This window comes from Cervus canadensis, chromosome 17 (genome assembly GCF_019320065.1).
Source record: "Cervus canadensis isolate Bull #8, Minnesota chromosome 17, ASM1932006v1, whole genome shotgun sequence".
NCBI lineage: Eukaryota > Metazoa > Chordata > Mammalia > Artiodactyla > Cervidae > Cervus > Cervus canadensis.
Genome location: NC_057402.1, coordinates 46,480,470 through 46,507,869, shown reverse-complemented (window position 1 = coordinate 46,507,869; position 27,400 = coordinate 46,480,470). Strand labels below are relative to the sequence as shown.

General features: G+C 53.7%; 1 protein-coding gene across 7 annotated transcripts in view; it reads left to right on the top strand.

Moving 5' to 3' along the window:
- The window catches only part of ZNF710 (zinc finger protein 710), a 73,478-nt gene extending 47,007 nt beyond the window's left edge, over positions 1–26,471 (top strand). For 3 of the 7 annotated variants that reach the window (XM_043434624.1, XM_043434628.1, XM_043434630.1), the window contains exons 2-4: positions 12,680–14,165; positions 17,351–17,542; positions 18,167–18,582. In XM_043434624.1, coding sequence (XP_043290559.1) covers positions 12,708–14,165; positions 17,351–17,542; positions 18,167–18,556 — 2,040 coding nt within the window. In that variant the 5' untranslated portion in view covers positions 12,680–12,707 and the 3' untranslated portion in view covers positions 18,557–18,582. Of the gene's footprint in view, positions 1–5,836; positions 5,943–6,098; positions 6,351–10,296; positions 10,447–12,679; positions 14,166–17,350; positions 17,543–18,166; positions 18,583–23,667 lie in introns of those variants that run through there. The other 4 variants (XM_043434626.1, XM_043434627.1, XM_043434631.1 and 1 more) reach the window with 4 other exon arrangements.
- Positions 26,472–27,400: the final 929 nt, after the last annotated feature.

Genomic DNA, 27,400 nt, shown 5'->3' with positions numbered 1-27,400 from the left:
AGAGATGGGGGTGTGGGCTAGGCCTGCCAGACCAAGAGCTGGGTTTCTTTCCCCTCTGTGTCAGTCACTTAAGTAGTATCCAACTCTTTGCATTGCTTGAACTGTATCCTGCCAGGCTCCTCTGTCCATGGGATTCTCCAGGCAGGAATACTGGAGTGGGCAGCTCTTGCCTTTTTCAGGGGGATCTCCTGACTCAGTGATCAAACTCCAGTCTCCTGGATTGCAGGCAGATTCTTTAGTGGCTGAGCCACTGACCGGGGAAGGCTTGAGGGGCTGTCCTTCTATGCCTCCCCTCCCCCTCCGCTGCTGCCCACCTCTTCCTCCTTGGGCCCTGCTCCTGGTTTTCCTGATGTGCTCAGCCCACCTCTTAGGGGAGAAACAGAGAGGTCATGTCATTGACACCTCCTTGGGCTTGGCAGGCCTGGATCACTGGGCCTTGCTGCGTCCTGAGGCTGGGCCTTGCCAGCTGCTTGGATGGGGCAGGCAGGAGCTACTCCGGAAGGGCCTTTTGAGCCCCAGGACTTCGTGGCCACCAGTACTTCCTCCCTGGCCCACAATACAGCTCAGCTTCAGCAGACGCTCAAGCTGCCCGTGGACTCCTGAAGGGGTCCAGGGCCCCTTTTTTCTCCATGTGGCTCTGGTTTTCCGGGAAACTTGACAGCATTTTCTACCAGCTCCCGTGTTTTCTCTGTTACTTTGAGACACTGGGGCCTGGCTATGATCGGCTTGCTTTGTTTTCGGTGGTAGGTAAATCTGTTTCTCTTGTGTTGAAGGCAGGGGCTATGGTGTCTGGGCTGGGAGTCGCATGACCTTCCCCTCCCAGGAACACAGAAAGAAGAAAAGAAAAAGGGGCATGATTGTAAGCTGCTCAGATCGCATCTTCACCTCCTACTGGCTTGGTGACCTGGACAAGTAACAGGCTTTTCCAAACCTCAGTTGGCTTATCTGTAAAATGAAAATAAAGATGCCTAACTCCCTGGGGTGGCTAGGATTGCGCGCCTGGAAGGTAGTATAAGCTCAACTAATGGCAGCTAAAAAGAAGTTGGGAAAAACTGACAACCCTTACTTCCGTCTTCATCTGTGGAGACAGGACTGCCCTGGTGGTCCAGTGGTTAAGATTCTGCGCTTCCACTGTAGGGGGCACAGGTTCGATCCCTGCATGCCACGCGGCATGGTCAAAAAATCTAGAGTCAGAGACGTGCATCAGAGAGTCTCCACTGGTCGGTGCCACCTTTGCTCAGAGGCCATTTAGGATCACAAGGGAGAGTGAATTATGAAGAGTGGGTGTGAATTTCACTGTCGTGTTTGGAGTGAGTGGAGCTGGTTACCACAGGATCGCCGTGGGCCCCAGACGGGGACGGGGCCCTGTGTCTCATACATACATGCACACGAGGCAAGGTGGGGCCTGGAGGAGGTGTGGGACGTGGGGCAGTGTATGTGTGGACTTCTGAACTGCAGTGATTTCCTGCGGGGACAGGGATGCAAAGGGATGCTGGGCCCAGCTTAACCCTGAGTCTGGGTCCGGGCTTGTTCTCTCCTGAAGGGGCCTCTGGTGCCTCCCCTAGCCAGACCTCAGAGAAGCAGGGCCAAGCCCCCTAGGGTGCCCCCTCTCCCAGTGAGCCCTCGTCCCCTGGACACCCCCACCTATGTTTACTTCCTCCCTGTGGTTGCGTGTGTGCTCAGTCATGTCCGACTCTTTGCAACCCTATGGACTGTAGCCTGCTAGGCTCCTCTGTCCATGGGATTTTCCAGGCAAGAATACTGGAGTGAGTTGTCATTTCTTTCTCCAGGGGTCAGTGAGGTCAATAGAGGGTCTGCATGGTGGCAAAGCAGGGGGTCCATTCTGGGATCTGTCTGAGTCTAGCCCTTGGAAAGAAAGATGGCTGGAACTGATGAAATAGGGTTTCTTTTTTCTCTTTTCTTCTTCTTTCTTCCCTCCTCCCTCCCTTTCTTACTCCCTCCCTCCCCTCTTCCCTCTCTCTCTCTTTCTTTTTAGCAAGAGATAAATAAATGTCGCCCTGAGATGACAAGAGAATATTGAAAGAGATAAAAAGGCGAGTAAAAGGGACTAGAGACCAGAAGCAAAGGACAGAGGGGGATTTGGGCTATATACCGCAATGAGGGGAGAGATGAAAGAGGAAAGAAAGAGATGGGAACGCAGGACCGAGTGGCAGAGCAGAGGATGGGGTTGCCACGGAAACAGAAGGAGGGAGAGGAAGAGGGGATGGAGAAGGCTGAGGGCTCAGTGCGGGAGGGGCCTGAGACAAGGCTGGGGAGGAGGAAGGGAAGCCAGGAGGGGCGCCCAGGTCCGAATCGGGTCCTGGTGTGGAGAAACTGAGGTTGGCAAGGAAATAAGAGCTGATCCAGAAAGCTCATCCTCACCCAAAGGTGGCAGGGTGAAGAGAGCTGGGCCTGGGCCCCTGGGGCTGGCCCAGCTGGGGTCTGCCCTGCCCTACCCATCAGGGACTGCCTCTCTTTAAGCCTCAGTTTCCACAACTGTAAAATGGAAATGGTTCTCCTCCCCAAGAAGGCTGCCTGGAAGCCTGGAAACTGCACGCACTCATCACAGGACCTGACAAAGGTCAAGCCCAATAAAAGCTCCCGATGTTCCTTCAGTTGTGATTCTTATCTTTGTCCGTGAACTTGTGAGCCCAAGTTTTGTTTGTTTTTCCCTGTTACATTACGCTGGTGATCTTTGGGTCCGGATGAGTGTCCTTGTTTCAAGAATAGACTTGCTTTTTGCTTCTGGAATTGGAGGAAAGACACAGCCTTGCAGAAACATGAAGCCTGCTGTTCCTTCTCCTGGGAACAGGGACAAGTCCTGGAGCTCAGGGAAAAGAAGCACAGACCTGGGGGAGTCCACCCAGGGCTCAGCAAGGGGCTCTTTTTTTTTTTCTTCACACTTGAAATGGATGTTCTCAAAAGGCACAGCGACTCATTCTAGATGTGCGCTGTGCGAGGATGGCACTGTGGACACACAGACGTCTTCTCTGCCCTCTCATGGTCTGTGATCTAACTGGGGCACCAGACATTGAGCAAATAATTACACAATTAGATCTGTCATTGAAAATTGTGGTAAAGCCCAGGAAGGAAAAGCAGTAAACTTGTAACTGCTTAGAGCTTGGGGGACCAGACTTGGCTCGGGAGAAGGGTGGTCAGGGAAGGTTCCTGAGGAAGTGATGCCCGAGTTGAAGGCTGGAGGATGAGGGACAAAAGAGCATTCAAGGCACCGGGAATAGCTTGTGAATCTGTTAAAATAGGGGAAGGCCACATGGCTGGAGGGTGATGAATAAGGGGACAAGCAGTGCTATGAAGTTGCCACGTAAGAAAGGGCCAATTGAGCAAGTTCTTATAGGTCTTTAGTGATGTGTCTGGACTTGATGCAGCCAACAGCCTGGGGCAGCTGCCATGTTTGCTGTGGATGGATGGGTGGGTGGGTGGATGGAAATGCACTGGGAATCGAGCGCTGTCAGTTTGGTGCCCATTGTGGGGCGGGAGCCTTGGGGCCTCGGTTTCCACATCTGTAAAATGACAGCATTGGACAGGAGTGTCCCCAAAGGCCCTTCCAACCCTACTGATGAAGATGCCAAGACCAGCCTTGAAGATGAGGGGTCTTCAGCGAGGCCACGCTCCTGCTGCGGGAAAACCCAGCTTGCTTTCTTTGTGGCAAGCAAGGCATCAGGCCGGAGGAACCCTAGCCCATGGCCCTCTGGGGACCCAGTGACTTGATGTCAGAGGCACACGTCGCCCCTGTACCCGAGGAGGATGCCGTGTGTTCTGTGTGAAGCTCTATAAGCAGCTCAGTCTTTGTTCCTGGCAGTTAATTAGATGCCCTGTTATTTTGGGCTCATTTCTACAAGGGCTTCCAGGTGGCTCAGTGGTAAAGAATCTGCCTGCCAATGCAGGAGAGACAGAAGACAGGGGTTGGAGCCCTGGGTCAGGAAAAATCCCTGGAGGAGGGCATAGCAACCAAGAATACTCCAGTATTCTTCCCTGGAAGATCCCATGGACAGAGGAGCCTGGCGGGCTACAGTCCATGGGGTCGCAGAGAATCACGGGCACTCTCTACAAGAATCAGGAACCCACTCAGTTTTCCTCAGGACAAAAGGGTGAGTGAGGGTCCCCAGGCTAGCGGCAGGGGCTGGCACCTTTCAGGAAGCAGGACTCCCCAGGCCTTGCTTCTCCGGACATGCTCACTCCTTCCTCCTCGTAGGGCTGGCTCCAGCTGGCTTAGTGTCACTGCCCCTGAGTTTTGGCCTTACTCCACCTCACGTGCACCTTTGTGTATGAAGAGTTTGCTTGAGAGTGTGAGGCTTGATGCATAGCTGTGCTTCCAAGAGGGGTACCTCCATGGCCTAAGTCCATCTGGGACGTGAGAAGAAGCAGACCGGTGGCCTCAGCTCCTGTATGAACCGCCTGTGGTGGGGGGTAGGCATGGGTGTGCTGTGTGGGGGCCCTGGTCTGGGCATGGGACCCCTCGGAGTGGGGAGGAAGGGCCATCAGGTGCAGGCGTCACAACATCCATGGGAGGGCACTCTTCATTACCCTCAGGCCCAGGTTATGTGTGAGTGCCCATCAGCTCTTACTAATTCATTTTGAGAATCAGAGTGAATTGGGAAGATTTGGAGAAATATGATATCCAGGCCCCAGAGGCAGAGATTCTGATTTAACTGGCACGGGCACCGGTGCTCTCATCAGGGAGTGCCAATCAGACCCTGGGAAGCCAGGACCTCTGCCCTTGGAAGAGTTTGAATTGAGAGTGGGCCCAAGATTGTGCCTGAAGAATCCCATGGACAGAGGAGCCTGGCAGGCTACAGTCCATGGGGTTTCAAAGAGTCGGACACGACTGAGTGGACTAATACTTTGGGGGCTGCTCAGGTCACACTAATGGTAAAGAACCTGCCTTCCAGTGCAAGAAACGTAAGAGATACAGTTTTGATACCTGGGTTAGGAAGATCCCCTGGAGAAGGAAATGGCAGCCCACTCCAGTATTCTTGCCTGGAGAATCCCATGGCCAGAGGCGCCTGGTGTCTTTCTCTCCAGACAGTCCCCTGCAGTCACCGTCCTACGGGGTGGACCTTTGGTGGGGGAGAGGGCCCGTCAACAGATACAATTGTGAATCACGACAACTGTATCAGCGTTCTCTAGAGAAACAGAACCAGCAGGATATATACACAGAGAGAGAGAGAGAGATTTATTTTAAGGAATTGGCTCATGCGTTTGTGGAGGCTGGCAAGTCCAAAATCTGCAGGGCAGGCTGGCAGGCTGGAGACCCAGGCAGGATTTCTGTGATATGCAATCCCCTTCTTCTCTGGGGAAACTTTGAGGTTTTTTTTCTGAAAACTTCAGAAAAAAATCAGTTGAAAACTTCAACTGATTAGGTGAGAGCTGCCCATGTTAAGGAGGGTAATCTGCCTTACTTAAAGTCAGCTGATTGTAGATGCTAATCACATCAACCATGACATCATAACATCAGAAGATCCAGATTGTTGTTTGACCAAACAACTGGGCACCCAGCCTAGACACAGGTAAAATTAACCTCATGTTCCCAGGCTGTGGAAGAGGCCTTCGCCCTGCCCCCAGGCAAAGTAATATCTCCTGGGAGGCCATGGCTGTGTGTGTGTTCTGTGTGGGCTCAGTCGCTCAGTCGTGTCCAACTCTTTGTGACCCCATAGACTGTAGCCCACCAGGCTCCTCTTTCCAGGGAATTCTCCAGGCAAGAGTACTGGAGCAGGTTGCCATTTTCTTCTCCAGGGGATCTTCCTGACCCAGGGATTGAACTCAAGTCTCTTACGCCTCTTGCATTGGCAAGTGGACTTTTTTTTTTTTTAACCAGTGAGCCACCTAGGAAGCCTGATTCCTAAAGAAGGAAAGGGTATTCACCCAGTGGGAGGAAAGGAGCAAGTCCTGCCAGGGGAGTCAGCCTGTGCAAAGGCCCTGAGGTAGGAAACAGCACTGTGTATATTTGTGTGTGTGTGTAAGATGCAGACGTACAGGAAACTTTAAAAGAGGGTCAGGTAGATTTTGGCTGAGGATGGGCTTCTGGGCTTCGCCAGCATCTCACAGTGTAACCTTGGACCAGTCCCTTCCCCCCACAGGGCCCTCCTGTGGTTTGTTGGGTTGGTGGCCCTGTATTGGAGGCCCAGCCATTCTGACCTCTGGAGCCAGAGCTTAGCAAATCTGTCCACGGAAAAAGGGGAAGCTGAGGCAGAGAGAGACTCCTGTAAGGAAGAGCCTCGGACACTTCCCTCTGGGCCACCGCACCCCCAGCCTGGCCGCCTCGTCAGCTCCAGAGTCCAGTGAGACCTTGTGGGCCCGACAGAAGTGAGACTGTGGCAAGGAGCCCTGAGGTTTGCACAAAGCTCCAGCCTTTACTTTCGCTTCCTTTTCCTTTCATGGGATGTGAGCGGAGTTTACCCTTAAGAGGGGGACAACAGAGGAAACAAAGAGGGTGGTTTTGCTCTAAGCTGAAGTCCTGTGAGTGGCTTTTTTTTTTTTTAACAGTCGTTTTCATACCTGACAATCCCTACCCCCCTCCCTGGGCACAGACACTGGTCCTGTCCCCGCCACTCAGAGTTCAGCCTCTCAGGACCCAGCGGCTATTCTGTGGGGGCCCTGTACCCGCCTGAGCCCAGAGTTCCTGGTGCCTCGGGTTTTAGACTGAGCTTGCTCAGAGCAGCTCCCCCTGGTGTGGGAACTTAACGCTTCTTACCATGTCCTAGGACTTCCCAGGTGGCACAGTGGTAAAGAATCCTTCTGCCAATGCAGGAGACCCAGGTTCGATCCATGGGTCAAGAAGATCCCCTAGAGAAGGGAATGGCAACCCACTCTAGTATTCTTGCCTGGAGAATTCCATGAACAGAGGAGCCTGGCGGGCTACAGTCCATGGGGTCGCAAAGAGTCAGACACCACTTAGGATCTGAACAACAGCAACAACTTTATCCTCACAACCAAGAATGGTACCCAGCACCTGGCAGTGTGTTGAGTCAGTGACTCAGGTGCAGTACTGAAGGGGTGAACCTGCCTCCCCAGCAGGAGCCAGGGCTCTGTGGGGCCTCAAAAATCATCATGAGGGTAATGGGTCACAGGGTACTACTGAGTGACATCCCAAGACTGGGCAAAAGCCCCAGAGCATTCCTGTGTCTCCAGTTGGTTTTTGAGATGTCCTGGTGGCAAGAGTGAGGCAAATAATAGCCAGATGGTCACAAAGTCTTATTGGTTCTTCCTTCCAAATGGCTCCTGTCTTGCCAGCCCCAAGCAAGACCAGGCCTCAACTGCTTTGCCCCACTGTCTGGTTCCCGGGGACATTGGTGGCCCTGAGCTCCATGACCCTCCCCTGGTGCATGAAGGCGGGGGTCTCCATGAGAGGAAAGGAGCTTTTAAAGCAGCGTGGCTGAGAGGAAGTGGGCTACCGTCTTGGGGAGGGAGGGGACCCCAGAAGACAGGCAGGTAAGCTAAGGATTAACCTGCCCTCAGATTTCCAAGAAGCTGCTTGTGCCCATTTTACAGATGAGGAAACTGAGGCCCTGAGGGACCAGGTGACTTTGTCCAGGGTCACCGAGCAAGTCACTCATTCATTCATTTGACAAGCTTGTGTCAGTGTTTTACAGGGACCTTAGCACAGCAATAGATAAGCAACAGTGAGAGCTCTGGGGGCCCTGGGGCCCTGAGGGGGGCTGAGGAGGCCTCCTGCTGGGCCTCCAGGAATGAGACTGTGTCTTTCCCCAGGGGCTGGCCTGGCCTTCAGGCCTGGGGGGGTGATGCTAAACCCTGGGAAGTAGGACAGCCCTATGCTTCTGGTGTCACTGGCACAGTCCCCTCCCCCTCTGCAGGCTCCTCCTCCCCCTCCCCTGCTTTTGTTTCTTGGCCTCCGCAGCCTCTCCCTCCCTCTCTCTCCCTCCCTCCTTCCCTCCCTCCCACCCCCCCGCCCCCCCCTTCCCCGTCTCTCTCTGCTGCGGCCCCCCCTCCCCCCCGCTCCCCTTGCAGGTCTTCACACTACAGTCAAGCAGTGATTCTGTTTCCTCTGTCTCCCTGTCTTTTCCATTCCTTTTCTCTCCACCCCGGGGACCAGGGTGTCCTCGTAGGAGGCTGAGGCTCATCCCCTCCCCAGGCGGCCCCTCATCTCACAGCCCAGGCAGTGCTGAGCCCAGGGCGGTCTGAGTTCCCCTTTCTCTGGGACACTGTAGAGAGCTTTTGTTCTGAGCCCACAGGACAAGGGGTGGGAGAGAGGCCTTGCCCTGAGAAGCCACGTGCCGCAAGAGGGCCCAGGCAGATGACAAAAGGGGCCCTGAGGTGTGGGGCCCCGCCGTGGCGCACAGGTGGGTCTCGGCTCCTGCCCTGGGCAGCCTGTGCCAGGATGTTAAAAAGGAGGGCTGTGGCCTGTGAGAAGGAGCGGGGTGGCGGTGCAAAAAGATGGCCCAGGAAGGAGGGATGATGGCATCCGGGTTGCAAAGCCCCCAGCTTCCCAACCCCCGGCCCCATGTGAAATAGGCGGACAAACACGCGTGTGAAACGCTGGAGAATTAGATTCCCTCTGTCTTCTTTCTCCGGGCCTCTGTCTCAACAAACACAGCTCCTCCTCCACACACACACACACACACACACACACACACAGCCCGCCTGGCTGCCCCAGTGAACACGCAGCCCCTTCAGCATGCATTTACAGGGTGATATGTGTCGGTTAAGCAGGGCCTGACCGGCAGGTGGGTTAATCAAGGCTCCCAGGAAGAAGTGCTTTCTGAGTGGAGACCCAAGGAGAGAGGGGCTCTAGCTGCTCTGGAAGGGGACCCCCATTGCCCAGTCCGGCTGGAGCCGTGGACCAGCCAGACAGGAGCAGGTCAGAGGCTTCGCGTTTGTCCTGGGTCTGCCCGTGCATTCCTGCTGGCTCAGGAGCCTGAGGAGGGAGGGCTCAGAGCCAAGACATGGCCCCCCAGGTGGCACAGACGGCGGAGTGGAGCTGCAGGTGCCGAGCCTGGATGGGCCCAGGTGCTGACCCAGTGCTGCCCTCGCTGCCGGGGCACTGTTTTGTCTTTTAGTTCCCCAACCAGGGATCGAACCCATGCCCCCTTCATTGGAAACAGAGTCTTCAGTACTGAACTGCCAGGGAAGTCCCCTCTTAGGGCACTCTTGAACTTGCTAGTTACACCTCGGATTCCCTGGCCGTGGAATGTGGTGCCCTCCACCACCCACCCCCACGGGGTTGTTTAGGATTAAAAGGCTTGCCTAGGACCTGTTGAGCGTTTGTGGTTAGTTGTTGGCAGCTCTGTTCCTGCACTTGAGCACAAACCCCTGGAGAGCAAGGACTGTGGGCAGGTCCGCTCCTACACCCAGGCACGGGCTGTAGTCTTCAGCCCCGAAGTAAAACCACCAGCCTGTTCCCGTGGGAGGGGGATGCATGGTGGCCGGGGGCAGGTTCAGCTTGCACCTGGGTTCCTGGTGTGAGCCTTGGGAGTGGCCCTTTTGCTCTTAGAAGGTCCCTCCTAACAGGGCTGGACGTTACATGACCACCCTCCCTTTGGGGGGGCCGCCCCAGACATGTGCTTCCACGGGCAGGCGCTCATCTGCCGATGTGTGTGTGCTCAGTCGTGTCTGACTCTGCGACCCCATGGACTGTAGCCCTCCAGGCTCCTCTATCCGTGGATTTTCCAGGCAAGAATATGGAGTGAGTTGTCATTTCCTCTTCCAAGGGATCTTCCCGACTCAGGGATCAAACCCACGTCTCCTGCATTGGCAGGCGGTTTCTTTACCGCTTGTACCACCTGAGAAGCCCTCATCTGCCAGTGGAGTGACGTTATGGGTTTCTTTGCTCCTATTCCCTTCAGGTGCTAGAAGAGGGGTGCGGCCAGGGACTGGGGCCTGGAGAAAAGCACAGGGGATGTGGAATCTAGAAAAACAGCACTGATCCACCTATTTGTAGGGCAGCAATAGAGACACAGACATAGAGAACAGACTTGTAGAAAGGAGAGGGTGGGATGATTGAAGAGAGTAGCCTGGAAACATATATATCCCCATGGGTAAAACAGGAAGATAGTGGGAGTTCGCCATATGACGCAGGGAGCTCAACCCTGGGGCTCTGTGACAACTTAGAGGGGTGGGATGGGGTGGGGAAGTGGGAGGGAGGAGACATCTGTATACTTAAGGCTGATCCATGTTGTTGTATGGCAGAAACCAACACAACATTGTAAAGCAATTATCCTCCCATTAAAAATAAATTAGGTGGGATTTTGGGGGGAAAAGAAAGAAAAGCACAGGGGAGGGACTGACATCTCCGCCGACACGCTCATCTCATGTCCTCAGCACCCCAGGATTGAGGCATCACCTCCCCCTCGGCAGAGATGAGGAAACTGAGGCTCAGGGTATGACAAGATGAGCCTGAACCAGAAACGCAAAGTCCAGATCTGAAATCGGAATCCAGGCCAAGTCCCAGCACAGGCTGCGCCGCTACGGGTCAGTCCCTCCCCTCTGCTGGCCCTGCCCTGGGGAAGTCTGGAAAAAGTGCTGAGCTGCCTGTTTTCTCAAGCCCACAGCTGACAGGAGGGCTGCCGCTGGGCGCTGCTGGGCGCTGGGTCAGATGGGCTGCTGTCCTCCAAGGCAGTGAGGCTCCCCGCCTGGGGAGGCAGGGGGGTTGCAGTGGGCACAGCAGTCTCCTCTGGACACCACGGGGGACCTCATTGCCTTTCATCTCCAAGCACAGGGCCCCACCCAGAGCAGGGATTTAGCAAATTATCTGTTGCAATGATCAAATGAGTCTTAGTCCCTAGAGGCTGATGTAGAATCACCCAAACCTTTGATGAATGTGGGACCCCAGAATGGAGAAATCTCTCAGGTCTGTGGTTTTCATCCGAAAAGTCTGCTTCTTTGAGGACTTCCCTGGTGGTCCAGTTAATTTTATTTATTTATTTATTTAGGCCATGCCATGCAGCATGGGGGATCTTAGAGTTCCCCCGACTAGGGATGGAACCCTGCACTGGGTTTCCCCCTGCATTGGGAATGCAGAGTCTTAAACACTGGACCCCTCAGGGAAGTCCCCCTCCCCCATTCTTGGATGGGGAAACTGAGATGCAGAAGTGACTTTGCTTAGTCACTTGTATGTGACAGAGCTAGGACTTCAGGCCAGGCTGCCTGACTCCCTGCTGAGTGTTCTTAACAATGCGGGGTGGGAGGGTGAGCTCTCTCCATCAGGGCTAGCCACCCCCTCCCCACAACCCCCAGCCTGTTCCAGAGGTTTTCCTTCCATCTGAGCCCCCTTCCACGAGAGCCCTGCTTTAAGCTTAATAGTTTAATCTTTAGCGTCCATTTCAAGGAGGCTAAAATTCCTCTCTGGGGTATTTTATTTTTAGCCAGCTTCAGGAAGGGGAAGCTCCTCTGGCCTGTTGGGGGGAGGGAGACACCAGCCGGGAGCCTGCTTCCTGAGGAAGGGCCGCCGCCATGCACCTGATCCTGGCCGGGGAGGAGAGCCGGCGAGGCAGGCAGGAGCCACCCCAGTCCTGTCTTCCCCCTTCCTCATGGAGCACCTCTGTTGTGCTGTGCTGGGCACCGAGCAGGGGGGCAGGGTGCAATCCGATGAGTACCCCAGGCCAGGGAGGAGGCCCTCCCACATCCCGGCTGTCAGGGAGAGCTGGGAAGCAGCTGCAGCAATGTCAGGGAAGCCTGGGGAGCTGGTGGGAGGAGCCAGGAGCTCAGTGGGGCTGGGGAAAGGGCACCCGGGTGGGAGAACCCTCTGCAAAGTGCAGAGGGCACTGGTGTGGCGGGTCCCCTAGGAAGGCAGGAAGCCGACGCCCCGGCTTCGGACCCGGATGGGCGGGCTCAGTGGCTTTTGTAGAAACACCTGTTGGATCAGAGAACGTGGCTGTGAAGCTGGGAGCTGGTTTTAGCATTCACTTCAGCCAGTCATCTCCAGCTTGTTAGCCATCACAGACTCCTTTCAAATCAGATCTTTCATGAAATTCCAGGGTACATATCAGACACAGCTATATTTTAATCGGTGTAAACTTAGGTCGTTAAATGTGCAACATTTAGCTAATCAAGAGCAATGACCTGTTTTGCAAGGCACAGTCATTTAACATCAGGGCTGACAGGTGGTAACTGCTGTCTGAGCTTGGCCTCGGCACCTAATTTATTTTTGTGTATTGCCTTGTTCTTGCCCAATATATTTAAAAACCCAAAACACCACATTCACATGGCCAAGGAAATGGTGACAGTTGTTTAACAGCTCACTGTACAGTCTCAAGGTCAGTGTAAAATTAATTATACCTTGGCCACAAAGCCATTGTGTAGGGACAAGGTATATATTTCATTTGAGTAAAGATGGGTCTTTTTAACATCAGTTTTTAAAAGAGCAGAATCTTTAGTGTTTGCCATTTTGGATCCGATTCTTTGGGTAACTCCTGTACCACTGGGGAAACCCAGCCTCCCTATTTCACAGATGGGAAGACTGAGGCCAGCAAGGGGGCAGGGCTTACCCAGGACCCCCACAGGGAGATGGAGGCTAAGGAAGATCAGACACACAGAGGATGTCATGGCTCCCCGTAATTACCCAGTGCCCTGTTCCCAAGGCAGGAATAGAAAGATGTTGGGGACAGACACAGTCAGACTTGGGCAAGCCCTCGCTGAGTGTGTATCCGTCATCCGTCTGGCAGCCTTGAGCTGGCGGTGCTAATGTTCCGTTCTCTTCCCGTAGCGATGCCCTCCTAGCCAGCCGCCGCGGGATGGAGGGCTTCATGGACTCAGGGACACAGACTGATGCCGTGGTGGTGCTGTCTTTGGCTCAGGCCGCTGTGCTGGGCCTGGTCTCGGAAAATGAGCTCTTTGGAGCCACCATAAGCGCTGAAGCCTTCTACCCGGACCTGGGGCCGGAGCTGTCCGGGGCGGCCATAGGGGAGCCCCGGCCCCCCGGCCCCGACGTCTACCAGCTGGCCTGCAACGGGCGGGCCCTGGAGGAGCCGGCCGAGGAGGAGGTGCTGGAGGTGGAGGCAGCCTTCGAGAAGCACACCCGGCGGAAGACGCGGCCGCCCGTGCGCCTGGTGCCCAAGGTCAAGTTTGAGAAGGTGGAGGAGGAGGAGGAGGTCTACGAGGTGTCGGTGCCCGGCAGCGATGACAAGGATGCCGGCCCAGCAGAGGCCCCCGCCGAGGCGGCCGGCGGCGGCTGCGAGGCCCTGGTGCAGAGCAGCGCGGTCAAGATGATTGACCTCAGCGTCTTCAGCCGCAAGCCCCGGACGCTGCGGCACCTGCCCCGCGCCCCGCGGCCGGAGCTGGACGTAACCCCTTTTGACCCCCACTTTCCCGACCCGGCCCGGGACGCCTTCCCCGAGCCTAGCATGGCGCTGCCCAGGCCGGAGGCCCTGCCCGTGGAGTGCAGCTTCGAGCCGCCGCACCTGCCCCCACTGAGCGACCCCGAGCCCCCCACCATGGAGTCCCCGGAACCCGTGAAGCCGGAGCAGGGCTTCGTGTGGCAGGAGGCGGGCGAGTTCGAAGCGGATGCGGCCGGCTCGACGGTGGAGCGCCACAAGAAGGCCCAGCTGGACCGGCTGGACATCAACGTGCAGATCGACGACTCGTACCTGGTGGAGGCCGGCGACCGGCAGAAGCGCTGGCAGTGTCGCATGTGCGAGAAGTCCTACACGTCCAAGTACAACCTGGTGACGCACATCCTGGGCCACAACGGCATCAAGCCACACTCGTGCCCGCACTGCAGCAAGCTCTTCAAGCAGCCCAGCCACCTGCAGACGCACCTGCTGACGCACCAGGGCACCCGGCCACACAAGTGCCAGGTGTGCCAGAAGGCCTTCACGCAGACCAGCCACCTCAAGCGCCACATGCTGCTGCACTCGGAGGTCAAGCCCTACAGCTGCCACTTCTGCGGCCGCGGCTTCGCCTACCCCAGCGAGCTCAAGGCCCACGAGGTGAAGCATGAGAGCGGCCGCTGCCACGTGTGCGTCGAGTGCGGCCTGGACTTCTCGACACTGACGCAGCTCAAGCGCCACCTGGCCTCCCACCAGGGCCCCACCCTCTACCAGTGCCTGGAGTGCGACAAGTCCTTCCACTACCGCAGCCAGCTGCAGAATCACATGCTTAAGCACCAGAACGTGCGGCCCTTCGTGTGCACCGAGTGCGGCATGGAGTTCAGCCAGATCCACCACCTCAAGCAGCACTCGCTCACCCACAAGGTAAGGGCGCCGTGCGCCACCCCGCACCCTGGCCAGACCTGGCCCCTGGGAGCTCCCGGCCAGCCACACCCCCCCCAGGGCCTCCTGAGTCTCTGCTTTCTCTTCCTGCCGAGCTTGCATCCAGGGCTTCCCATTGTGCTGGATGAGACCACTTAGGTGGTGAACGGTTCTTTCTTTAATATTTGTGTGCTCAGTCACTTGAGTCATGTTCGACTCTTTGCAAACCCCGTGGACTGTACTCTCCAGGCTCCTCTGTCCATGGGGTTCTCCAGGCAAGAATAATGCAGTGGGTTGCAGTTTCCTCCTCCAGGGGATCTTCCTGACCCAAGGATCAAATTCTCGTCTCCTGCATCTCCTGTATTGCAGGCGGATTCTTAACCAGCAGACCACCAGGGAAGTCCCACATGTTTCTTATCTTTATTATATTTATTTTGATGTTGTTGTTCAGTTGCTCAGTTGTGTCTAACTCCTTGTAACCCCATGGACTGCAGCACACCAGGCTTCCCTGTCCTTCACCACCTCCTGGAGTTTGCTCAGATTCACGCCCATGGAGTCAGTGATGCCATCCAGTCATCTTATCCTCTGTTGCCCCCTTCTCCTCTTGCCATCAATGTTTCCCAGCATCGGGGTCTTTTCCAGTGAGTTGGGCTTTTGCATCAGGTGGCCAAAGCATTGGAGCTTCAGCTTCAGCATCAGTCCTTCCAATGAGTATTCAGGGTTGATTTATTTTAGGATTGACTGTTTTGATCACCTTGCTGTCCAAGGGACTGTATACGACTACTGGAAAAACCATAGCTTTGACTAGATGGACCTTTGTCAGCAAAGTGATGTTTCTGCTTTATTTTGATGAGTGTTAGGAAAAAGATGTAATTGAAATTAGTTTTTGTTTATTTGAATTTTGGGTTTTGTGTGTATGTGTGGTTTGGGGGATTTTTTTTTTTTAAAGATATGAACAGTTTTTCTATTTAACAACCAAAGACATGTTTCTGAATGTGGTTTCTCCTTGCTAATCCTGACACCTGCAATTCAGATGCAGGTGAGCAGAGAGGACACATCTGCCACCCTGCTGGGCCCCCTTAGGTCAACAGCAAACCCTCTGGGAGACTTGCTGAGCTGCAAGCCTGGAGCTTTGCAGGAGCTTCAACCCCAGTGTCCCAGGTGCTCTGAAATTAGTTTTTTAAATAGTAAAACTTTATTCATTTTAAAACATTTGAACTGAAGTGTTTGAAGAATCCCTGCAGGACCCAAGGAGCACAGTTGGAGAATCGCTGATTTTCCATCTCACAGCTGGGAGGACCGAGGCCAGAGAGAGGCCAGGATGCCGTGGGGAAGTAGATGAGATGCTCAAGAACACAAAGGGCTCCCCTTGCCTCTTGTAATTACTCAAGTGTATCAAAAGCACATGACTCTCTTAAGCAAATACTAAATATATTTCATTGTAGAAGGGAGTGAGGGACTTCCCTCATGGTCCAGTGGTTAAGAATCCACTTTCCAATGCAGGGGACACAGGTTTGATCCCTGGTGGGGGAACTAAGATCCCACATGCCAAAGGGCAACTAAGCCCACAGGCCACAACTACTGAGCCTGTGTGCTCTGGAGCCCATGTGCTACAACACGGACCAGATGCAGCCAAATAAATATTTAAGAAAAAAAAAAGCTTTAAAAAGGGAATGAATGTAAAGAAAAATATTTGTTATGGAGAAGTACAATTGGTTCTAGATATTATGAAATGAGGCAAAGTGGCCTGTGGAGACAGATGGTAGAGCAACACTGTCCTTGTCCAGTGTCTCTAGACATGGCCTTGACCAGTTCTCCCCTACTTTCCTCCCTCCCTGGAGGGTACTAGCCACCCTGACTTTCAGCCAACATCACCTCCTTCGAGGGGCCTTTACATCCAGACAGGCTGGAATGAGGCCTCTCAGGTCCCACCATCCCACTCTGGCCCTTGGCCTGTCCTGAGGTTTCCACCCAAATCCAACCAGCTGAGTGTGCATGGAGCTGGGGCTTCCCAGGTGGCGCTAGTGGTAAAGAACCCACCTACAATGCAGGAGACATAAGCAACTCCGATTCGATCCCTGGTTCAGGAAGATCCCCTGGAGGAGGGCATGGCATCCCACTCCAGTATTCTTGCCTGGAAAATCCTATGGACAGAGGAGCCTGGCAGGCTACGGTACATGGGGTCGCAAAGAGTCGGACATGACTGACCAACAGAGCACGCATGTGCATAGAGCTACCACTCTCCAGAGCTGTGGCCTTACAGATGCTCCAGGCTGAACTCGTGTCCTTGTCTCTCACAGTGAACATTGCAGTGAGTAGGGGAGAAATACCCTGCCAAGCCAAGAATCCAGCCTGTCCCAGCCCTGGGAACTTTTTTTTTAAATATATATATTTTTTAATTTATTTGGCTGCACTGGGTCTTAGTTATGGCATATAAGACCTAGTTCCATGGCCAGGAATCAAACCACAGTCCCCTGCATTGGGAGCGCTGAGTCTTAGTCACCGGACTACCAAGGAAGTCCGCTTGGGAACTTTTTCTGCTGCAACAGAGATGACTGCAGATTTCATTGCAGGTGCTCCTGCATTCAACTGGTGTAGCTACCTAGACTGTAATGTTAAGAAGGATTCTGAAGCTGAATCTGGCCTCAGCCCTAAAACCAGATGATTGCTTATTTATGCCTGCAGGGGGCTTGGGTGATGAAAATAGAGAGTGAAAAGTACACGTGCTGTCTGCTTGCCATCTTTCTCCTCTCTTCGTAGAATTAAAAATCCCCACAAGTCCACAAAGTGTTAAAGAAATAAATAAATAATACTGTGAAGAAAAGGGGAAAGCAAAAATCAAAGGCTGATAAAATTGAAAACATTCCCGTGATCAGCCTCAGTGTATGCAGTGCACACATCATGCACGAAGTCAGCTCCCCAAGGGCAGGGCCCCCTGGTGGTCACACACGTCACCTTCACTGTGTCAAGCCGGCACACACAGGAGACAGTGTCTGCCGAGAAATAGACACTGGGCCCATGGGGTCGCAAAGAGTCGGACAAGACTAAGAGGCTAAGAAACAGCAAACAGCAGGAAGTCATTTCCCAGAAGCCCTGATGCTCGGGTCCGCACGAACACACTCCCAGAAGCTGTGTCCATCCTGCGGTCCTGACCATGGCTCCCACCTACTCCCTCCACCCCCCCACAGGGCGTGAAGGAGTTCAAGTGCGAGGTGTGCGGCCGGGAGTTCACCCTGCAGGCGAACATGAAGCGGCACATGCTGATCCACACCAGCGTCCGGCCCTACCAGTGTCACATCTGTTTCAAGACCTTTGTGCAGAAGCAGACCCTCAAGACCCACATGATTGTCCACTCGCCCGTGAAGCCGTTCAAATGCAAGGTACCAGACCCTCGGGCCCCGGGGCAGGACTTGCTCACAAGTGGCCCTGGCATGTGATCACAGGAGGCAGGACCCAGGCTGGGCAAAGACCCCCCACCCCACCCTACCCCACCCCCCATTGGCTGAAACTGCTGGGTTCTAGGGGGTGGCGGGTGGGTGGTGAGGGTTGAGGTCCTACAAGCTACTGAACTGCTGCTTTTCTTTGGCCGCACTGAGGCTTGTGGGATCTTAGTTCCCCAGCCAGGGTTGGAACCCAGGCCCTTGGCAGTGAAAGTGCAGAATCCTAACCACTGGACCTCTAGGGAATTCCCCTTAGTTGCCTTTTGAGAGTTGGAGGTGGGGGTGAAGGTCACAGTGCAGCCTCAGGGAAGGAGCCCAGGCCAGAGACTCAGTGCTGTCGGATCTCCCAGCCCTGGGTCTCAGCCTCGGCTCGGGGAGTGTGGGGCAGACCCGCAGGAACGGTGACCTGCAAGCAGGGGCCCAGTCCTCGGCCTCTGGGGTCACATAGGAAAGGACAAAGGGGATGCGATTCGGGCCCAGCCATGGAAGCAGGAGCGGCTGGGGGCCGGGGGAGGACAAGCCCGCAGGCTGACGAGGCCCGGGCTGGGGTGGGGTGTGTTCCAGGTGTGCGGGAAGTCCTTCAACCGCATGTACAACCTGCTGGGCCACATGCACCTTCACGCGGGTAGCAAACCCTTCAAGTGCCCCTACTGCTCCAGCAAGTTCAACCTCAAGGGCAACCTGAGCCGGCACATGAAGGTGAAGCACGGCGTCATGGACATCGGCCTGGACAGCCAAGGTGGGTGGGCCACACGCCGTGGACGGAGCAGGAGCGGTCCTGTCATGGCGCACTCAGGAGCCTCCTGTCCAATGAGGGGAGCGGGGAGGCTGGCCAGGCCCGAGACCTCACTGGGGTGGGCTCAGGTCTGGAGAGGGGGCTCCCCAGAGGGCCATCAGCGTGATAACGATGCGACATTTATGTATTCTCCAAAGGATTTACGTGGGCTCACATAAATAATAATAAAAAGAATATTTGTTGAGTGCTGTGTGCCAAGCCTTTATTAACTCATGTGACCCTCACTGTGGGGTTGGCTCTGTAATTATCACCATTCTACAGATGCAGGCATTGAAGGATAGAGAAGTTAGGGAACTCATGCAAGATCATCACTGAGACAGGGCATTTTTAACACATTATTTGACCGGAGATGTGTGAATATGTCTTTTATTACCCAGACGTTATTGACTGGAGACATAGCAATATGTTTTTAGAGAGTGATACAATTAACATCACCGTGCAAAGTTATTAAAGCTTAAAATTGATCAAGGGTTCATTATACAATTTACAATTGTCGTCATTCACATTTTGCTCTGTTAGACTTTTGTTCCAACCTTGTGTATATTATAAACACAAGTTTATTACCATAAAATTTCAAAAATGACGCATTATGAAATTTTGAGTAAAACAAGAATTTTTCGGTGGATTTTATGCAGTTACTTCCTCTGATTTTCTAAGCTACATACATACTAGTGTCTCAGAAGATGATGATTCTTCAGAATATAGTTCTGATTCAGACAATGTATTAGACCAACAAAAAGACCAAAAAAAACCCTTAGTGTTTGATTTGGATACTCAAAGCGAAAATGAAACTCATGGTGCTGGAGAAGACTTTATAGGTGTGTCAAGTGTAACTATTGAATGTAATAATCTGCAAAGTGTTAGTGAAATAACAAAATTAATATTTGGCCAAAATAAAAATCACTGGTCAAAGGCATTAGTTTCTGCAAAAATCCCCCAGTTGATAATGAGCTTAAAAATGGAGGGGAAGGAAAGTAACAAAAGGGAAAATGCCAACTGAAAGATAAGGGAGAGCCAGGTGAGGTCACAACCCCAAGTACAAGTGGGAGGTTCTGTGGGCATGCAGAGGGGAGCCCTGAGCTTCCCAGTGGCCAAGGCAAAAAGGGTAATACAGTCAGTCACACTCTTCCTAGTGCCAGGTGGAAGGAACGCAGCCCACATACTCAGACTTTTGCTCACCTCTGCAGTTGGCAGAGGTTTCATTGGCTATGGGTTATAACATCCCCACGTGTTAGTGATGACCTCTCCCCTCAACACTGGTCAATAGTGGAAGCACCTTATTCTTTCTGGCCTCATGGGGAGGAGACACTTTAGAGATTCTACAGGAAGGAGTAGACAGCCACACTTTCAGAAGGTTTCTTGTATAGTCTGGAGCTATTTTACTTTCTGGAGTTCCTTCCAAGACGCATAGCTAGGAATGTGTGTCGACAATCACTGGGTGGGTTGACTTGCCGTGTGAGGTTACTCACAAGGAGCCAATCAGACGCTGGGGTATGGTGGAAATAACCCTGATTTAGCTTTGGAACAGTGAGTGGCCTGGGGTCTTCTGGTAGAAACAGTGTCCTCAGTTTTCCATCCTCCCTGGGTGAGGATGAAACGCTGTCGGCTACATACAGATGCTCTGGTGCACCTTCTTTCTTAGTGTGTGGTTCTAGGACCAGCAGTGTTGGCATCCCCTGGGATCTTCTAGAACTGCAGACTCACCTCCACCCCAGACCTGCTGAATCAGGATCTGCATTTCAGAAAGATCCCTCGGTGATTTGTTTGCACTGGAAAACTTGAGAAGCATTGAATGAAGTGATGGTTTTCAAATTTGAGCCAGGGAGCATGAGAATCACTGGAGGCTTGTTAAAGTGCTGAGTCTCAACCCCCAGAGCTTCTCATTCTGTAGGTCTGGAGTGGGGTCAGACCATTTGCATTTCCAAGTTCCCAGGTCAAAGGGAAGCTGCCGGTCAAGAAACTCACATTGGGAACCTCTGATCTAAGCTCTAGAGAACCGTTCTTAAACTTGACTACACATTGGAATCACTTAGAGAAGTTTTAAAGTGCTGATGCCTGAATCTCAGCCACAGAGATTCGAATATAATTGATCTGGCGTGTGGCCCAGGATCCAGATTTTTTTTTTTTTAAGCACCTTAGGTAATTCTATGCACAGTAGAGTCTGAGAGCCAGTACTCTAGCGCATCTGCTAGGAAGCAAACCCACCAGGAGGGACAGAGCAGAACTGGTCCTTTGAAAGTAGCTGTCCCTACAGACCTCAGGTGTGGCTAAGGCATAAGCTCTTTCTATCTGAGGTCAGCAACCAAGGATGCCTACGGTGGCTTTCTTCCTGATTGTACCAGATGACAGACATAAAGCAGGGATTGGCATGGGAATGGCTGGGGTCCAAGTCACTCATATATAACCTTGGTCTGAGAAGCTTAGGCTTGATCTTGTGCGGGAGGAAGGTAGCATACATTCTAGACAGAGGTATCCAATAAACTATAGGACTGTAATTTAAGAGGTAGATTAATGTTTTTGCAAAAAAATAAAAATGGTACAAATTGTTCCCTGGGGCCAACTGGAACTGCCAAATAGAGTTAATCACAGAAGTTGGGAGGGTAACAAGAGACTCAAAGGTAGAAATTTTTCCTGGGTCTTTATTTTGTTGTTGTTGTTGAGTTGCTAACTTGTGTCCAACTCTTTGCGACCCCATGGACTGCCACACACCAGGCTTCCCTGTCCTCCACTATTTCCTGGAGTTTGCTCAAATTCATATCCAGAGTCGATAATGCTATCCAACCATCTCATCCTCTGTCCCCCTCTCCTCCTGCCCTCAATCTTTCCCAGCATCACAGCTCTTTGCATCAGGTGGCCAAAGTATCAGAGTTTCAGCTTCAGCACCAGTCCTTCCAGTGAATATTCAGGGTTGATTTCCTTTAGGATTGACTGGTTTCATCTCCTTGCAGTCCAAGGGACTCTCAGGAGTCTTCTCCAGCACTACAACTTGAAAGCATCAATTCTTCAGCCTTTATGTAGCTTACTTTTAATCAGCTATATGATAGGAAAGTGTGGCACTAGGATTTGAGGAAGAAACAGCCTAGGGTCTGTAAGATGTGGTGCAGTTGACCTTGTGTCAGATGCAATGGACACAAGTAACAGACACCCCATTCAGACCACCTTAAACAATAAGGAAATAAATTAAGAAATGACTTGCAGTCCAGGTTATCTGCACAGTTGACTGATTCAGCCCCTCAGCAATGACACAGTGAGACTCCCTCTGCCCACAGCATTGGCTGTGATTTTCCTCATGGTCACAAAATAGCTGCCAGTGGTCTTTAGGGCAATATGCTTCCTTGTTCACCTCCATTGGAAGAGCAAGAGCCTGCTGTCCTTTGCTCTATGAAACCAATGAGAACATTCTCAGAACTCACTAGTAGGCCTTTCCTCATGATTCATTGGCCAGAATTGGGTCCCATTCCTCATCCTGAGCCACTCATTGGCAAGGAGTGGGATTAACATTCAATCAGTGTTTCTCAACAGGGGACATTTATTTGACCATGTCTAAGAGACATTTCGGAGAAGGCAATGGCAACCCACTCCAGTACTCTTGCCTGGAGAATCCCATGGACAGAGGAGCCTGGTAGGCTGCAGTCCATGGGGTCATGAAGAGTTGGACATGACTGAGCGACTTCACTTTCACTTTTCACTTTCATGCATTGGAGAAGGCAATGGCAACCCACTCCAGTGTTCTTGCCTGGAGAATCCCAGGGACGGCGGAGCCTGGTGGGCTGCCGTCTATGGGGTCGCACAGAGTCGGACACGACTGAAGCTACTTAGCAAGCAGGCAAGCAAGGCAAGAGACATTGGGGCTTTCCCGGTGGCTCAGACGGTAAAGAATCTGCCTGCAATGCAGGAGACTCAGGTTCGATCCCTGGGTCAGGAAGATTGCCTGGAGGAGGAAATGGCAACTTATTCCAGTATTCTTGCCTGGAGAATCCTATGGACAGAGGAGCCTGACGGGCTGCAGTCCATGGGGTCGCAGAGTCAGGCACGACTGAGCAACTAACACACAAGAGACAGTTGGGTATCACAGCTGGGGTGATGTTATTGGTATCTAGCTGGCAGAGGCCACAGATGCTGTGAAACATCCTACAATGCACAGGCCAGTCCCCCCCCAAAAAAATCATGGCCCAAGGTGTTAATAATGCCAAGGTTGAAAAACCATGCCTTAGACTCATCAAGGCTACCCCTGGGCTGGGTTCTATTTCTTCCCAAACACATCTAGGTAGAATGCACACTGGGACTCAGACATAGTCCCTGCCAGCAAGCCTCCCAGTGTCCTCAGGGCCTCCCTCCCTCGAAAACTCAGAAGGCAGCCCCACCCAGGCTTCCACCTCTGTGGAGTTTTCTATCTGGCTTTGTTCCAACAATAAGAGCTTTATAAAAGATTTCAATTTGATAAAATGACAGGAGGCCTCTTAAAAGAGTTTTTATCTCATCGTCTTTGTTTACCTACCTTGAGTGTTTGGCCTTGGAGAGCAGGCCCAGAGGATACAGCTGGCACCAGGAGAAACAGCCCTTTGAGGTAGTCACAAGTAGATCAAAACAACAGCACTTGCTGGGTGCTCCTGGGCAAGTTGATTAACCTTTCTGAACTTGCTTCTGCTCTCCTAAATGGGGTCACTGTGAGCATTCAGGAGATGATACATGTGAAGTGCCTGGCATACAGTAGGTGCCAAATAAGTGGTATGGCCAACACGATACAGCACAGGAATCTTTCATGTGGGAAAGGGGATTAATGAGTCATGTTGCAAAGAATAAATAAGGTTTTAGTGACTTAGGGGGCTTCCCTGGTGGCTCAGATGACAAAGAATCTGCCTGCAAAGCGGAAGACCTGGGTTTGATCCCTCGGTTGGGAAGATCCCCTGGAGAAGGGAACGGCTACCCACTCCAGTATTCTTGACTGGAGAATTCCATGGACAGAGAAACCTGGCAGGCTACAGTCCATGGGGTGGCAAAAAGTCAGAGAAAACTGAGCAACTTTCACTTTCGTGACTTAGGCGGTGCAAGAGACCCCCCCAGAGTTCAAATCCAGGCCTGATCTCACTCGGCACACATTTGAGAAGCCACAGGAGTCAGGTCCCCCCCAGAGCAGGGCAGTGGAGGAAACCGCTGAGTCTTCTGGAAGCTGTGACTAGGAACCACTCCTTTAGTTCTGCTTCCTGTGTGGGAGTGACCGGCCCTTCCCACACGCAGCAGCCAAGCTTGACTGTGCCCTCTCTTGCAGACCCCATGATGGAGCTGACGGGCACGGACCCCTCTGAGCTCGACAGCCAGCAGGAAATGGAGGACTTCGAGGAGAACGCCTACGCCTACGCGGGTGTGGATGGCAGCGCTGAGGCCAGCGTCCTCACCGAACAGGCCATGAAAGAGATGGCCTACTACAACGTGCTATAGCACAGGCCGGGCCACCCGGAACGGGGCAAGGAGGGCGTGGGGCGTGCGGGCTGCCTCCCTGCAGCTGAGAAGTGAGCTGCCTCCCCACTGTCCTGAGCCCTGCCCTCCCACTTGGTCGTTTGCACCACTAGCGACGTGGAGACCAAATGGAGACTGTACTACTGGCCTCAGCTGGGAACCCGGAGCAGGCCCCAGACATGGTGGGGAAGGAAGGATGACCCGGGAGGCCCAGGTCCCTGTCTCCTTGGCCTGCTGCTGCGGGAGAAAGGTGGATGGGGGCCGTTTGGGGACAGGCCACTAGGGCAGAGATTCTGTCCCTCCGGGCCCAGCAGAGCTGGGGCGGCCAGTGTTGGGGAGGCCATTCTGATGGCTCCTCAGGGGCCCTGTCACTGGAGGAAGAGATCTCTTGAGCCATGTCATGTTTCTCCTCTGGACCACCTCCTGCCTCTAGGGATGGTTGAGCTGTTGTGCTGGTTGGTCAGCCCTGCTCCCCACCCTCACCCCCTCCCATCAGCCTGTGGACTGGGAAAAGCCCAGGCCCAGAGCCCCCTTCCCCACCCAGTCCACAGACAGCCAAGCAGGGCCCTCTGCCTTCTACCTCCTGGTGCCCTCCATGCTCTCTGCCAGCCAGGCATGCATGCAGCCCCTAGGAAAGCAGGGTGCAGCCCCAACCCTGGCTGACATCCTCTCCAGAAAGCCCCCATCTCACAGCCCTGTTTGGAAGTGGGTGTCCCGAAAGCGGATTCCAACAAACTGTTACCCAGGGCAGCACACCAGGGTACCCCGACAAAGCCAGGACATGCAGTTCGTGAGGCACTTGCTAACAAAGAAAGGTGGCAGCCCCCCCAAGTGAGGGGAATAGGGAGGGGGTCACTGGGGACCAAGAGCGGCTGTCCTCAAGGAGGCCAAGGATGGCCTGTGGTGGGCGGGGGGGTGGGGGGGACTGGAGTTTTTCTTATTTAAGGTCTAATAAGTATGCATTTTGAGGACGGGGACAGCCAAGAGTCACCAGAGTCCTAGGAAGAGCAACATATTTTAAAAAGGAAGACCATAGAGAAGGAAAAAAAAAAAACACTTTTTTTTTTTTTTTGAGCAAAGGTGGGTATTTTGAAGGTAATTTATTTTTTCTTTCCAAACCTACATCACCTATTCTCTTTTCTGATGGACATAATTTTCTTTTTCCCAGCGGACGCTTTCTTGTGTGCTGTGAGTGCTTTGTGGCCCAGGGACTCGGGGTGGGGATGGAGGGGGTACTTGCTGGTCTGGCCCTGGAGGGTGCGTGCAGCTGTGGGCAGGAAGCCTCAGGAGGCGAGGGCAAGAGACAGGAGAAAGCAGAGCCTGGCAGGCCCTCCACCCCTGCCTGGCCCCTCCGGCCGGTGACTCGCTCAGTGCCGCTCAGAGCAGTGGCCAGAGCTCCCATCGCCTGCCCGCTCTCAGCCCCTCTGTCCCCAGCTCCTGCCGCAGAGCTGAAGACTGCAGGGCCCCCGGGGCAGTAAAAGAGCACATTAAGGAATGCCAGGGCACCCAGACTCCCACCCACTCGCCCCCTGAGGCCCCTGTGATGGGGTGGGAGTGGGGGCAGACAGGGCCATCCGCAAAGGCACAGGAGGTGAGGCCACGGGCCCCGGGGAACAGCTGGGAGGAGGTGCCCCCAGAGCTGTGTCCTTCCTGAAGGACCAATGGCAACCCACTCCAGTCTCCTTGCCTGGAGAATCCCCATGCACAGAGGAGCCCGGCGGGCTACAGTCCATGGGGTGGCAAAGAGTTGGACACAACTGAGTCACACACACACACACACACACACACGCACACACACACACACAAGCCAGGCCTCAGGGTGGCTGAGATCAGGATTGGGGGGAGGGGAGGACACAGAAGCCTCAGGATCAGGCAGCCAGGTGCCCCTTCCTTCTCCACTAGAGTTCATGCTGAGCAGCAAATGAGAGGACTGGGGGTCCTCACCCCAAGTGTGGCTGTCTAGACCCCGAGGCCCCCAGCCTCCCAGGTGCCCGCCATGACGACCCTCAGGTGGCAGTGACCCCGTCACTGTAGATGACATTTTCTCCTGCTGAGCAGAAGCGTTGTCCCCTGCAAACTACCTCTTCCCACCACGTCTTCTCCCCCCACCCCAGGTACCAAAAAACAAAAACCCTGTATCTCCTCCTCCTCCTCTTTCCGGCCACCCAGTGGCCTTGGTCTTGGAAGCCCACAGAAGGTCCGGCCCCGAGGCTGGTGCTCACCTGTCTTCCCCGCCGTCAGCACCAACCCTCCAAGAGGTTCCATACTTGAAGAACCCCCCCACCCCTGCCCTGTGCCTTGGACCTGGGCAAGGCTGAGAGAAGGAAGCAGCAGCACAACTCACAATCTGAGCTGGGGTCGAGGGCGGTGGTCTCAGCAAGGCTCCTGTCCTCACCCCGCCCCGCCCCACCCCCACCTGTTCAGAAGAGGCTCTCGAGGCCTCTCACGTGACTTGGAAACTCCTGGACAAACTCCATTCTAACTTATTTTGACATGTATACGAACCAACTGTTTTAGAAATTCCACTCGTGCAAAGCCCTACTGTGTTTTTATGTTCCTGTTTCAAAGAGAAGTTTACTTAGCAATAATTATAAATAAATGAATATTCTTTAGTGAGGTGACTGCGAGTGCTTCTTTCCATGGTTCTGGGGGTACCTGATCCTCACCCCTTCCCCGGAAGGAACCCCCTACAAGCACTTCACTCTCTAGGGGGCCCAGAGGAGCGCCTGACCATCCTTCCCGCTAGAATGGCTACCTGTAGGGTTCTGAGCCCATGAGAAAGGGGTGCCAGCCAAGACCCCAGAATTCCTACCACTTGTAGAGAAAAGCCGCTTTCCCACCAACAGACCTCCAGGACAGAAGCCAGCTCCTAGTGCCAGACTGGGCTTCAGGGGCTGTGTCTTCTGGGGAGCTGCCAGCCCTTGGCTGTTCACTGATGGGGAAGAAGGGTCAGAAACCTTGAACTTCCCCCAGGAGCTGGTCCGGTCAAAGCCAGCATGCCGGCCTTTCCTCCTCCAGCCCTGGGAGTCCAGTGATGACTGGGAAAGAATGGGCTTAAAACACCTCCATGGAGGTGGGCGCCTAGAAGCCCATCTCCAAGCTTCCAGGTATCGGGTTTCAGGAGCCTACAAGAGCCTGCCCGAATTTGGGAACCGGACTTCGGGTTGCCAAGTGTTTATTTTTTTCAAGTCAAGACCTGAGACCAGGTACGGGCTTCCCAGGTGGTGTGGTAGTGAAGAATCCACCTGCCGATGCAGGAGACGCGGGTTTGATCCCTGGGTCAGGAGGAGGAAATGGCAACCCACTCCCAGTATTCTTTCCTGGGAAATCCCATGGACGAGGAACCTGGTGGGCTACAGTCCATGGGGTCACAGAGAGTCGGACACAACTGAGCACAAGACTGCCCTTTAACAGTAAAGGGTACCTTTAACAAACAAAGGGCCTGGGTACCATCCTGGTCAGGGAACTAAGACCCCATAAGCCACATAGGACAGCAAAACAAAAATGTCACAACTCTTCCCCAGGACATTTAACACCAAAAGTAG